Source organism: Oncorhynchus gorbuscha, linkage group LG15 (genome assembly GCF_021184085.1).
Source record: "Oncorhynchus gorbuscha isolate QuinsamMale2020 ecotype Even-year linkage group LG15, OgorEven_v1.0, whole genome shotgun sequence".
Lineage (NCBI taxonomy): Eukaryota > Metazoa > Chordata > Actinopteri > Salmoniformes > Salmonidae > Oncorhynchus > Oncorhynchus gorbuscha.
In genome coordinates this window covers 9,462,654-9,476,936 of record NC_060187.1, presented here as the reverse complement: position 1 = coordinate 9,476,936, position 14,283 = coordinate 9,462,654, and the positions used below count along the sequence as shown (strand labels likewise).

The window sequence follows — 14,283 nt, the reverse complement described above, 5'->3', positions numbered from 1 at the left end:
AATGAAGCAACTTGAAGTTTATTAGTTCATATTTTTTATTTAACCAGGTAGGCTAGTTGAGAACAAGTTCTCATTTACAACTACGACCTGGCCAGGATAAAGCAAAGCAGTGCGACACAAACAACAATACAGAGTTACACATGGAATAAACAAACGTACAGTCAATAACACAATAGAAATATCTATATACAGTGTGTGCAAATGTAGTAAGATTAGGGAGGTACGGCAATAAATAGACCATAGTGACGAAATAATTACAATTGAGCAATGTGAGTGACTTGGACGTGCATTAAGAAGGTTTACCAACCATATCATCACTCAAATGCTTATGCTTAGCTTCTGAAAGTGGGCATCTCAACTGAGATAAAAACACAGTACACAATCAGTGACAGACAGGAAGAGTTCTAATGCGAGGGAGAACAAGGGTTGGGTTGGGATCACTATCTGACTCCCCCCCCCCCATTTGCTACTAGATGCCAAAACGCCTCTAGATGCCAATCTACCGTATTGTGATATCCTGGAGCTGAGATGGAACACACAGAGTGATGTCACTGAACTCCTAAAACTAAAATACCAATACACCAGAGGCTTCACACAGATAGAGAGATACAGAAATAGATAAATAGAAAGAGAGAGAGAAATGGTGAGTGTCTGAAAGAGAGAGAGAGAGAGAGATGAGGGGGGGGGGGCTCCCAGTCGAGCAGGGTAGGCAGCACACAGGCAGGCAGAAGTTTTAGAACAGAGAGAAACGGAGGAACCATTGGAAGGTATAATTATACAAAACTACAGGCATCAGGATAGCAGTGTCTGGCTGCAGCAGCACCACAGAGGTTAGCTCAGTTCTCCAGTGTTTAATGGCAGTTAGTGGACAACAGATAGAAGCAGGATAATCACAGTGAGCTTCTGACTCATGGAAGCCATGGAGGTAAGTCTATCATGTTCTCTTTGTTAACTGAGGGGGGTTGTCAATTTGATCTTGTACCAAACCAAGCATAACACACGTTCAAAGGTGCTGACTGCTGGCATGAAAACATGTGAGGGGTAGCCTTCCTAACAGTCATATTAGAGTGTTTTTTCCTTTACCATCAAGGCTACGTGTACCTGTACAGTAACTCACATGTTGCAATGAACTCACACCATTGATGTCTTTCATTGGACACTTTGGTGTGTCAGATAATGCAGGCACCAGCTTATTTTATAACTTTGAAGTCTGTCTGTGTATCTATCTATCTGGTTGTGTGATTGTCTTTGAGAGCTTGAGTATCATCTGTGGTTCAAACTCTAACTTTCCACATCCTTCTGCCCACTGCTTACTGTGTGTTGTACAGGTACCACAGTCACTAATGTCCTTTATACGTTGATTAAAAGACAACTGTGTTTTAACAGTTCAAGTAGGTTGATTTGTACATTTTATACACTATCAGAATTAAGGCAAGAAGTTGAAAAAGAGTGAGGTTGTGACTTATACGTGTTTTTTGGGCTACATATTTCTGAGCGGGAAGTGGTTTTGCAGGATGCTTCTGTTTCCTACACTTCCGCTTCTCAAAACAATGGTTGTCCAAAGAGAACAACAATAACCTCCATGTCATGAGCTCAGCAGCTGTCAGTCATTTAATGGAGAGTTCTATGGAAAGGTCATATCAAACCCTTAGTGTTTGTTTACTGTAAAAAACAAAGGTCATATCAAATCCTTAGTGTTTGTTTACAGTAAAAAACAAAGGTCATATCAAATCCTTAGTGTTTGTTTACAGTTTTTTTTAAAGATAATTGAATAATTGAATAGACTCAGGACCAATATATTTTATGAAACAAAATGTTGTCAGAAAAAATGTCCATTATTTCCACACAGGGGTTCAAACGAGGGAGATCTGATACCCTGGACATACAGTCAGAGGGTGAGGAGATGACCCCGGTTACCCTGGTAACCACAATGACCCCTGACACCGAGGTGAACTCTGAGCCTTCCCAGGCAGAGCTGGCTCAGTGTGAGGCGGAGGTCGGAACTCTACTCAGCATCATTGCTGAACTCAACAGGAAAATGGGCGCATTACAAGCACCAAGGTGTGTGTTAGAGAAAGAGAGAGAGAACATTCTTCATGGAGCTATAAAATATCACTAGACTTGCCCTGAGCTGCTGGTTCATAGAAAGATGTACTTCTTTCCTCTTCAGTGATCCAGATGACCTTAAACCACAGGAGCCAGTCATCCTCCCTCCGGCTCCAGCCTCCCTGTCCAGCCCCCCTCCATCCCTCTGCAACCCAGAGAAACACACTGGCACTGCATCTAAAGCCCCAGTAACCAACAGAGGTTGGCATAGGCTCCATGGCATGACTTCACAATTCACGATACCCACACATCCATCCATCTCTCTCTGTGTGTGCTGTGCTTTGTGGCAATGAACAGAAAGGGATGATGGTTGTAGTTCTGGCTACTGTGCCAGACCAAACATAATCTATTTGTGTGTCCAAAGAAAAGAACAGCCTCTATCATTTGGGAGGTTTTCATTTTCTTGGTAATACGCCTGTTTTTGTTTCTTGGTCATGATCTTCTGAATGCTCGTTTAGATACAATAGAAAGCGGTCATTCTTGTTTCAGTTTACCCATATCCTAACCTCATCCCCAGGCTCAGTTTACCCATATCCTAACCTCATCCCCAGGCTCTGTTTACCCATATCCTAACCTCATCCCCAGGCTCTGTTTACCCATATCCTAACCTCATCCCCAGGCTCAGTTTACCCATATCATAACCTCATCCCCAGACTCTGTTTACCATATCGTAACCTCATCCCAGGCTCAGTTTACCCATATCCTAACCTCATCCCCAGGCTCAGTTTACCCATATCCTAACCTCATCCCCAGGCTCAGTTTACCCATATCCTAACCTCATCCTCAGGCTCAGTTTACCCATATCCTAACCTCATCCCCAGGCTCAGTTTACCCATATCCTAACCTCATCCCCAGACTCTGTTTACCCATATCCTAACCTCATCCCCAGGCTCAGTTTACCCATATCTTAACCTCATCCCCAGGCTCAGTTTACCCATATCCTAACCTCATCCCCAGGCTCTGTTTACCCATATCCTAACCTCATCCCCAGACTCTGTTTACCCATATCCTAACCTCATCCCCAGGCTCAGTTTACCCATATCTTAACCTCATCCCCAGGCTCAGTTTACCCATATCCTAACCTCATCCCCAGGCTCCGTTTACCCATATCCTAACCTCATCCCCAGGCTCAGTTTACCCATATACTAACCTCATCCCCAGACTCTGTTTACCCATATCCTAACCTCATCCCCAGGCCCCGTTTACCCATATCCTAACCTCATCCCCAGGCTCTGTTTACCCATATCCTAACCTCATCCCCAGGCTCAATTGTTTGCTACTGCAGAGCTGCCTGGGGACGGGATTACCAATATCCAAATGTTAGCAGTTGACTACAAAGAATAGACAATCAGTACAATAACCACATCCTTCCACAACATTTATAATGAATATAATATATAGACTTTCTTAACGGTGTACAGATCTTTAGTGATGACCGTAATAGCGTGTCTGCTCTGTGTTGTCCTGCAGAGGGTAGTGGTGAAGTATGGTCAGAACTCCAGGGAGTCATGTCTGATCTGGAGGGTTCCATTAACACCAGGAGGGCCTGGGCTGCCTCTCACACTGCCTGTGGCCAGGACGGACAGATGGAACACCTCACAGCCGCCAGGGACAGCTGGGTACAAGTCACACAGGTGAGACTTGGTCCTTCTGTAGCTCAGTTGGTAGAGCATGGCGCTTGTAACGCCAGGGTAGTGGGTTCAATCCCCGGGACCACCCATACGTAGAATGTATGCACACATGACTGTAAGTCGCTTTGGATAAAAGCGTCTGCTAAATGGCATATATTATAGACACGGGCACAATGTCAGGTGACAAGGAATGATGTGACATCATTTTTTATTACCATGTAACAAGCTAGTTGGAATAACTCTTTATCAATGTGAACTATATTTAAACTTGTAACTTTATTTTTTACACACTAACAGGATATTTTCGAAACACAGGCTACAGTGCAGTAACTACCAGTTGAGTGACCTATGTAGGCTAATTACCACGTGGGCCTCAAAACCTAATTACCCTGGAATCATGCCTAACTAATTAAGTTATGTGTGACCTCAAACCTCTCCTCAGGTCTTAGAGGAGATGGAGAGAGAGTTTGGGATCTCGTACCCGTCTGGTCTGCCCCCCGAGGAGCGTCAGCAATACCAGAAGGACATCCTGGCACTTCACCAGCGGAACTGTGACCTGCGCAGCAGCCTACAAAGCAGACAGGAAGAACTAGAGGGGGCAAAGGTCACGGTGGGAGACATAGAGGTTGAGAGGAACAGTCTACATGAGAGGGTAGGTGGAAGTGCAACAGGCTACATCTCAATAATCCTAGATCTAAAAGGATTTGTGTAATCAGTTTGGTGAAAACTCCACAAACTAGCCAATCAGAGCTAGGGAGAACTATGACCATACAGTTTACTGTCTTTCTGATCTAGCATCATAATGCTTTGGCTGAAACCACAATGGTTAAACTATGTCTGTCTGCTGGCGAATAGCTAAACTCTCTTTGTCTATGGGTCTGGTGCCAGTTACTGGGTCTCCATAAGGCGTGGCGATCAGGCAGCCTCTCTCCTCCCTACAGCTCCTCAGGGAGCTCCAGTGGTGTGGTTCTGAGTCCTGGCTGGGCCTCCCCTGGTTCCCCTGGTTCCCCTTCATTCCTTGGCTCTCCTCCCTTCCCCGGGTCACCCCTGTTCCTCAGAAGACCCATCGCCATGGGGATCTTCCCGGCCCTCTCTACTGGGGGGGACATATCCTCCTCGGCCTCTCCATCACCCTCCCCCTGGCCTGGGAGTGTCCCACAAGGCAGCCCCTGTCGTAGCCCCAGCCCCAGCGTCAGCCTGGAGGGTGAGACAGACAGACTACAGAGGTACGTACAACTGAGAGGGTTAAATTACAGATTTACAACATGGAATAGATCTCAGATCTGCTGGTGTGGGTCAGTGTTTCCCAAGTGGTGTGTTGTGTCATGTGTTGTGTGTTGTTGTGTGTTGTTGTGTGGTGTGTGCTGTGTGTCGTGGCCCTGACCTCCCTCGTTAACCCCCACAGGTGTATAGAAAGGCTGAAGGCCCGGAACGAGCGTCTGACTGCAGCTCTGGACAAGAGAAAGGGAGAGTCTGAGCTGATCAGTATGACGCTCAGCAGACACGAAGCTGACAGCACAGCCCTGCAGATGGCTCTCCAATACTGGTACAGACACACACATGGCTATATACAGGAAGTAGACAATAACATGGCTATATACAGGAAGTAGAAAATAACATGGCTATATACAGAAAGTAGAAAATAACATGGCTATATACAGGAAGTAGAACATAACTTGGCTATATACAGGAAGTAGAAAATAACATGGCTATATACAGGAAGTAGAAAATAACATGGCTATATACAGGAAGTAGAACATAACATGGCTACATACAGGAAGTAGAAAATAACATGGCTATATACAGAAAGTAGAAAATAACATGGCTATATACAGGGAGTAGACAATAACATGGCTATATTCAGGAAGTAGAAAATAACATGGCTATATACAGGAAGTAGAAAATAACATGGCTATATACAGGAAGTAGAACATAACATGGCTACATACAGGAAGTAGAAAATAACATGGCTATATACAGAAAGTAGAAAATAACATGGCTATATACAGGGAGTAGACAATAACATGGCTATATTCAGGAAGTAGAAAATAACATGGCTACATACAGGAAGTAGAAAATAACATGGCTATATACAGGAAGTAGAAAATAACATGGCTATATACAGGAAGTAGAAAAATCGAGTCCATGTGAAGGGGGAGGGGAGGTAATTGAGGTAGCTACAGTGCCTTGCGAAAGTATTCGGCCCCCTTGAACTTTGCGACCTTTTGCCACATTTCAGGCTTCAAACATAAAGATATAAAACTGTATTTTTTTGTGAAGAATCAACAACAAGTGGGACACAATCATGAAGTGGAACGACATTTATTGGATATTTCAAACTTTTTTAACAAATCAAAAACTGAAAAATTGGCCGTGCAAAATTAGGCGTTGTCGTGCCCTCTTCACAACTGTGTGGGCATTGTTCATTTCTCAGTGATGTGGACACCGAGGAATCTGTAAGACCCGCTCCACCACAGCACCATCGATGTGGACGAGGAGCGTGCTCGCCCCTACGTTTCCTGTAGTCCACGATCAGCTCCTTTGTCTTGCTGACGTTGAGGGAGAGGTTGTTGTACTGACACCACACTGCCAGGTCTCTGACCTCCTCCCTGTAGGTTGCCTCTTCGTCATCAGTGATCAGTCCTACCGCCGGTCGTGTCGTCAGCGAACTTGATGATGGTGTTTGGAGTCGTACGCTACGTCGTAGCACTTAATCTCGTCCGACCGGCGGGCTCTTTCTCTATCGAACATGAATATGTGGTAGCAATCTGGATGTCATAAGGTGAATGCACCAATTTGTAAGTCGCTCTGGATAAGAGCGTCTGCTAAATGACTTAAATGTAAATGTAATTGAGCCTGGGGATGAAGTCATGTAGCCCTGTAACCTACACGTGTGTTAAATGTACAAACATTCCGTGGTGACACCTGTTTCTCTATGACCATGTGCTCTGAGAGTGTTGTCCTGCTGCTGTATATGAAACGTTTTCCCTGTTTGATCGACAGCGAGGAGTGTGAGGAGGCCTACAGTGAGTTACTGTCTGTGTACGAGGGCAGGAGACAGCAGGTCATACCACACTGGAGACACATAGCAGGTGGCTAAATCACACACACACACGCCTCAACTACTCTTTATGGAAAAGACACAAACACACTTGCAGTTTGCACACACACACACACACGCACGCACGCACACACACACACACACACACACACACACACACGCACGCACACACGCACACACACACACACACACACACACACACACACACACACACACACACACACACACACACACACACACACACACACACACTCGTAACAGTTAATTCCTCTTCCCAGGCCCGGTCATGGAGAGTCAGCAGCCCAACAGTCCCAGGCCGTCCCTTAGGAGTCTAAGAACTGAGGAGTTGTCAACCTCCTTCTCAACACCAGGGGGTGTTGTTGAGACAGAAACACACATCCAGACCAGGTTCCATCTCTATTATACAGCCAGGTCTGTCTGTGGCAGATCAAATAGCATCTTCTGACTATAATAGAAAAACTGTTTTGTCCACAACATGTGGACATCTCCATTTGGCTTGCAATAACATTGACAAACATTTAAAACTGAAACAACATCAAAACATTGTCTGATAAAACACAACCACAACCACAGGGGGTCCGAGGTCGAGGGGTGCGAGGCGGACATTCGGGAGCGTATCGAGCGGTTGAAGCAGGACAGGGCAGCAGTGTGTGTCCCTAAGCCAGGGCCTGGGGGAGAGGGGAATCTCAGCCCAGATACAGGCACCCTGGCTGGGCTTAAAGGGAGCCATGGAGGACAAGGAGGCCAGGACACCTCCAACCCCCAGAGCACCAAGAGAGAGAAGGCTGTTCTGCTCTATGACCTGGTCACTGTCAGGGTGGGTGATATATATTGTACTATATACTCTACTGTACTGTTTCGGCTTTACATTCAATTCATGAAATATGAATCTGAATACTAGAATTATGGACATACTATTTCTGTAGTATATTTCAACAGTATAACAATAACTTTGATATATAAATATCTGTGTATAGTTTTGACCAAAGAGAGAAACAATGACTGTCTTTTTTGTTTTACAATAAGCAACTACACAGAGATGAAGATATCAACATAATAATCATAGTGTAATGAGCATAGGCCAGAACCATGGTGTGGAATCAGAATAATCATAGTGTAATGAGCATAGGCCAGAACCATGGTGTGGAATCAGAATAATCATAGTGTAATGAGCATAGGCCAGAACCATGGTGTGGAATCAGAATAATCATAGTGTAATGAGCATAGGCCAGAACCATGGTGTGGAATCAGAATAATCATAGTGTAATGAGCATAGGCCAGAACCATAGTGTGGAATCAGAATAATCATTTCAAAAGACTAATTGAGTTGTTTAAATTCAGAAGGCTGCTAAATTCATCCTCATTTGCATATAGCCAGGAGAGGCCAAACTATTTATAGAGGCAGATATTTCCAGACAGATATTTCTGGATGGACCGATTGAGTCTACATTAGTGCTTGTCTTAACACAGTTTTTTAATGCTGTGAGCCCTTTGGAAGCTTCCTCTGATGCACAAAAAAAAAATATATATATATTTATAGTCTTGACCCTAAAGGAATCATTCACTAACGACTAGTGTGTTCTTCAGGACATTCAGGAGATTGACTATTTGGTCATGTCTTGTCTTTGTGAACCTCTTTATCCCAGTTGGTAGAGTGTGACGCTTGCATTGTCACAACAGTGGGTTCTATTCCGGGACCCCCCATAGGTAAAACATGTAAGACTGACTGACTGTAAGACAAGATGCTTTGCATAAAAGCGTCTGCTGAAGGGAATATATTATTATATGATCTATATATTATATATTATACAGGAGGAGATGTCGGAGCTGCGAGGTTTAATCCGTCTGACGGAGAAGGAGCGGAGGTGTCTGGACTGGAGTCTAATGGCCCAGAAGGCCCAGGATGCAGCTGGAGCCCTGATCTCTGAGAGCCTCGCTGAGGAGATAGAGGACAGGAGGACAGAACAGCAGGTAACAACCCTAACCTATCCCTAACCTTAACTGGAATCTAACCTAACCACCTGAGATTCTCGCTGAGGAGAAAAAGGACGGGGACCGAACAGCAGATAGCAACCCCAACCCTAACCCTAACCCTAACTTAACCCTAACCCTAACCCTAACTTAACCTAACCCTAACCCTAACCCTAACCCTAACTTAACCTAACCACCGGAGAGCCTCACTGAAGAGATAGAGGACAGGACAGGACAGAACACCAGGTAGCAGGACATCACAATCTGATCTGATTATTCTGATCAATGACCAGTCATCTTTTACTTGCATATGTATCGTCCTACTTTGAAGGGGTAAGCGGAGAAGGTGCTTGAGTTTCTAGACGATCCTATCCACCAATCAGGGCTGTGTATGTAAATATATTTCATGGTTAAGTTTTGGAGTTAGCTTAAAGGGTTAGGGTTAGGGGAAGGGTTAGTTAACAGGATTAAGGTTAGGGGAAGGGTTAGCTAACAGGGATAAGGTTGGGGGAAGGGTTAGCTAACAGGGTTAAGGTTAGGGGAAGGGTTAGCTAAAATGGTTAAAGTTAGGGGAATTGTTAGCTAACAGGGTTACAGTTAGTGGAAGGGTTAGCTAACAGGGTTACAGTTAGTGGAAGGGTTAGCTAACAGGGTTACTGTTATGGGAAGGGTTAGCTAACAGGGTTACCGTTAGGGGAATTGTTAGCTAACAGGGTTACAGTTAGTGGAAGGGTTAGCTAACAGGGTTACAGTTAGTGGAAGGGTTAGCTAACAGGGTTACTGTTATGGGAAGGGTTAGCTAACAGGGTTACCGTTATGGGAAGGGTTAGCTAACAGGGTTACAGTTAGTGGAAGGGTTAGCTAACAGGGTTACTGTTATGGGAAGGGTTAGCTAACAGGGTTACCGTTATGGGAAGGGTTAGCTAACAGGGTTACAGTTAGTGGAAGGGTTAGCTAACAGGGTTACAGTTAGGGAAGGGTTAGCTAACAGGGTTACAGTTAGTGGAAGGGTTAGCTAACAGGGTTACAGTTAGTGGAAGGGTTAGCTAACAGGGTTACAGGTAGGGAAGGGTTAGCTAACAGGGTTACCGTTATGGGAAGGGTTAGCTAACAGGGTTAAGGTTAGGGGAAGGGTTAGCTAACAGGGTTACAGTTAGTGGAAGGGTTAGCTAACAGGGTTACCGTTATGGGAAGGGTTAGCTAACAGGGTTACAGTTAGGGAAGGGTTAGCTAACAGGGTTACAGTTAGTGGAAGGGTTAGCTAACAGGGTTACAGTTAGTGGAAGGGTTAGCTAACAGGGTTACAGGTAGGGAAGGGTTAGCTAACAGGGTTACCGTTATGGGAAGGGTTAGCTAACAGGGTTAAGGTTAGGGGAAGGGTTAGCTAACAGGGTTACAGTTAGTGGAAGGGTTAGCTAACAGGGTTACCGTTATGGGAAGGGTTAGCTAACAGGGTTACAGTTAGGGAAGGGTTAGCTAACAGGGTTACAGTTAGTGGAAGGGTTAGCTAACAGGGTTACAGTTAGTGGAAGGGTTAGCTTGGTGAATCCAAGCTTGATATTGGTCTGAATTGATGTCATCATCGCGTGCCTCATCAATGGCCAGAAGGAGGGTGGATAATTGGGGATGGAAAACATGATCCTTTCACATCTATAGTAATCCTATATTTATATTTTACCATATTGTATTGGACCTGTCTGGCTCAATTAGTAAGAGCATAACAGTAGAAACGCCAAAGTTGTGGTTTCGATTCCCACTGGGGTCAAATAGGACAATGTATTGTCATCACTTTGGATAAAGTGTCTGCTATGTAAATGACATATATTATGGTGTTACAGTACAGTATTGGCCAATGCAATTTTAGTAAAGCAGTGTGAAGCCCTCTATCAAGAAGACACCAGCAACTTCATGTTGGATACATGTTTACTGTACAGGCCATTTGTAACGTACAGTGTATCTCATCTCGTCAATATCATAACAACACATTACAGCATATATCATACTTAATATCTTTATAAACATACATTTTCATTATGTAGTTCTCAATCTGTGGTAGGCAAACTAGTTTAAAATGTATAGGCATAAATTATTCATAAATTATTCATAAATTATTCATAAATTATTATAAAGTCATAGTCAAATGCATTTTATCAAATGACAAGACAATTATATAAAAAGTAATGTGAGCTTTGCGAAAGGAAATTACTTAAAATAATTACTTCATATGTCTTGTAATGTGAACTGTGTATTTCTAGATGAAACGTTTGATAGAAATGCACCTTTATAATTGTTTGTGTTGTACTTAGTCCATTGAAAATCAGCTTATAGTCTTGAAATAACTGCCCTTTTAATGATCTGTTATGAGTTTTGATACTAAGAGTTGTGAAAATGTACCAACACCCACAGAATCAGACTGAGCATTTCAAAAGGAGGTTCAGGGAAATACAGTATAAAACATATATATTTCGAGTTGTTTTCATGAAATAAACACAGCGATTTATTAGACATACGAAGATGATTTAAAATCTGAATTTCTCGTTAATCATCTTGGGAAAACACGTGTACTTAAGTGGAAATCAACCAATCCTCCATCGTTACCACAACGGACAGGTCACATGCTCTATTATAAGTCGCTCTGGATAAGAGCGTCTGCTAAATGACTTAAATGTAAATGTATTATCTAAATGTTGAAAGTTTGTGGGCGACAGAGACACAAAATGGTGCAGTTTGAGGTCATGTGGCGGAGATTGATGCAGGCGCTGGGGATGAGGGGGTGAGCAGGTGGGTCTGGAGATGAGGGGGTGGGCAGGTGGGTCTGGAGATGAGGGGTGGGCAGGTGGGTCTGGAGATGAGGGGGTGAGCAGGTGGGTCTGGAGATGAGGGGGTGGGCAGGTGGGTCTGGAGATGAGGGTGTGAGCAGGTGGGTCTGGAGATGAGGGGGTGAGCAGGTGGGTCTGGAGATGAGGGGGTGGGCAGGTGGATCTGGGCAGGTGTGATGTTGTTGATGTTCGTGTGCGTCTCTATGCTGTTTACATGTGTATGTTTTCTATTGTTTAAACAACAAACAACGTACCAACAAATTATAAATAATAGATGGGTAGCCCCTCCCTCCAGGCACAGGCCCAATGAAACAAGGCCCAATGACACAGGCCCAATGTGTTTCTGTCGCCGTTATTGTAGACGACCTAGGACACCACATTGCATCAGAGGGATATACAGCTTAGCACGCTAGGAGCTAATGAGGATCTAATTACCTGTCATCTATTTGTCTGTTGTGTGTTCCAGAGGACTTCTGAGAACGAGGATAAGCTAAGCAACGATGGAGACATCCCTGGGCCTCAAAACCGTGCCATCCTTCGAGAGCTACAGGTTGTCCTGCAACGGTCAGAAACACTTAAAAAAAAAAATATATATATATATATATATAAGGGAATATTTTCATACGATTTCCAGGTTATGGGATACCATTTTAAGATGACACAACTTTGAAGTCAAGTGTGAAGTTACAGAAATGTTCCAAACAATGTCAAATAAAAATTGCTCCATGAATCAAGGTTAAAGTAACATCACCCAAATGTTACTGCTCTGGAATGTTCTCTAAGGGACATTCTCAGAACACTGAGGACAAATAGAACTCGGAGGAACACAATTCCCATTACTTGCATTGAGCATGTATCTTAAACAAAAGGCATTCTGTAGTGTGTGTGTGTGTGTGTGTGTGTGTGTGTGTGTGTGTGTGTGTGTGTGTGTGTGTGTGTGTGTGTGTGTGTGTGTGTGTGTGTGTGTGTGTGTGTGTGTGTGTGTGTGTGTGTGTGTGTGTGTGTGTGTGTGTATGAGAAGGTGTATGAGAAGGTGTGTGTGTGTGTGTATGAGAAGGTGTGTGTGTGTATGTGTGTGTACTTACAAAGAGGTATTCAGCTGATCACAATCACCTCAGCCCATACAGGCCATCTCTCAGGGCATCTGTTGCCGGGTGTTAGACTGTTGCTTAGGAACGCTATCAGCAGAAATGCAGACTGAGGATGTAAATTGTTAATTGCTGTCTGCTGGGGTTTACATGGGGTTATACCTTCCAGATTGGCACTGAGGGTTGAAGTTGGGTGTGTGTGTGTGTGTGTGTGTGTGTGTGTGTGTGTGTGTGTGTGTGTGTGTGTGTGTGTGTGTGTGTGTGTGTGTGTGTGTGTGTGTGTGTGTGTGTGTGTGTGTGTGTGTGTGTGTGTGTGTGTGTGTGTGTGTGTGTGTGTGTGTGTGTGGAATTGAGAGAGAGTGCTGTGTTGTGCCTCAGGCTTTGTTCATATACTTAAAAAATGCACCCTGCCTTACTTGCAGTAATGGGGCTGGGTGGTCATGTTGAGGGGAATGAAGTACCACATCCACTACGAAGCTTTGTGGAACAGTAAAGTCACCCCTGTGCTGTGGTCTCCCAGGGAGCAGGTGCTGAAGAGGAGAGTGTCGGCGGTGAGGGAGTCTCTGGACTTGGTTCTCTCCGACAGCGCCTCTCGCAGGAGAGGCAACGATGACCAGATGGCTCGGCTCGCACAAGCTCACAGGTAACCAGGAGACACACTTCCTACTTATATGACCACTTCCTGTCCACTACTTACCTCTATGACTACTTCCTGTTCGCTCTCTGTAGTATCTCTTTGACATACAGAGAGTGAGTGGGTGTGCAGGTTTCTTGCTGTATCCCTACACTAAAACACCTGATTCAGTTATTCGAGGTCTTGATGTGCAGCTGACAAGTGGAGTCAGATGTTAGCTAGATTGGGGCTGGAGTTAAATCCGGTTCGCTTGACTCTGTACATCTTTCTCTGTTTTATAATGTTGTCTCCAGCTAGAGCATCCTGTAACTTTTAATTAGCTAATCAATTCAAACAATCAATAAACTTAGTGAGTGGCTCTGACAGCCATCTGTCTCTGTTTTGCAGCAAGGCCACAGGGTCGTACCGGAACGCTCGCAGGAAGTACAGGGAGAAGCTGTGGAGGCTGGAGAGTCAGGTGTCAGCAATGTCAGATCGTCACATGACCCAGATCGGGGCCCTGAAGGCTACGCTGGAGGCCATGGAGTGCAGGAGGGAGGAGACTGTACTCTGACTGAGCTGAGGTCAGCTTCTGGGGACATTGGTCCTAACTTCTGGTACAGGGTCAGATATTATAATCCAAAATGGTTCGGATTAATTTGGGATTTGAGAGTTAGGATTAGCCTCGTACTACCATCCTGATCTCGCGAGTTTACATAAAATATGTTTTACTACCACTACTTTACTACATCTACTTTACTACATCTACTTTACTACATCTACTTTACTACCACTACTTTACTATAGCTACTTTACTATAGCTACTTTACTACATCTACTTTACTACATCTACTTTACTAGATCTACTTTACTACCACTACTTTACTATAGCTACTTTACTACCACTACTTTACTATAGCTACTTTACTAATCTACTTTACTACATCTACTTTACTACACCTACTTTACTATA

The 14,283-nt window shown here is 44.2% G+C and overlaps 1 protein-coding gene across 2 annotated transcripts; it reads left to right on the top strand.

The window, feature by feature from the left end:
• The first annotated feature begins 510 nt into the window (after positions 1-510).
• Positions 511-14,161, top strand: ushbp1 (Usher syndrome 1C binding protein 1). Of its 2 annotated transcripts, none has more exons than XM_046300241.1 (14): positions 511-925; positions 1,850-2,061; positions 2,171-2,307; positions 3,577-3,740; positions 4,180-4,389; positions 4,626-4,963; positions 5,143-5,283; positions 6,741-6,829; positions 7,077-7,206; positions 7,393-7,636; positions 8,632-8,790; positions 12,076-12,173; positions 13,218-13,340; positions 13,719-14,161. In XM_046300241.1, the coding sequence occupies exons 1-14, from the start codon at positions 911-913 to the stop codon at positions 13,882-13,884; spliced, it is 2,226 nt and encodes a 741-aa protein (XP_046156197.1). In that variant the 5' UTR covers positions 511-910; the 3' UTR covers positions 13,885-14,161. The 2 variants fall into 2 exon arrangements, with proteins under 2 accessions (XP_046156197.1, XP_046156196.1); XM_046300240.1 differs by having other exon boundaries at positions 7,077-7,230.
• Positions 14,162-14,283: the final 122 nt, after the last annotated feature.

Excerpts from the sequence above, each read along its gene's own strand:
- ushbp1 (XM_046300240.1), top strand. Across the intron at positions 3,741-4,179 it reads GCTGGGTACAAGTCACACAG|GTCTTAGAGGAGATGGAGAG; the intron begins GTGAGACTTGGT and ends ACCTCTCCTCAG. Across the intron at positions 8,791-12,075 it reads ACAGGAGGACAGAACAGCAG|AGGACTTCTGAGAACGAGGA; the intron begins GTAACAACCCTA and ends TGTGTGTTCCAG.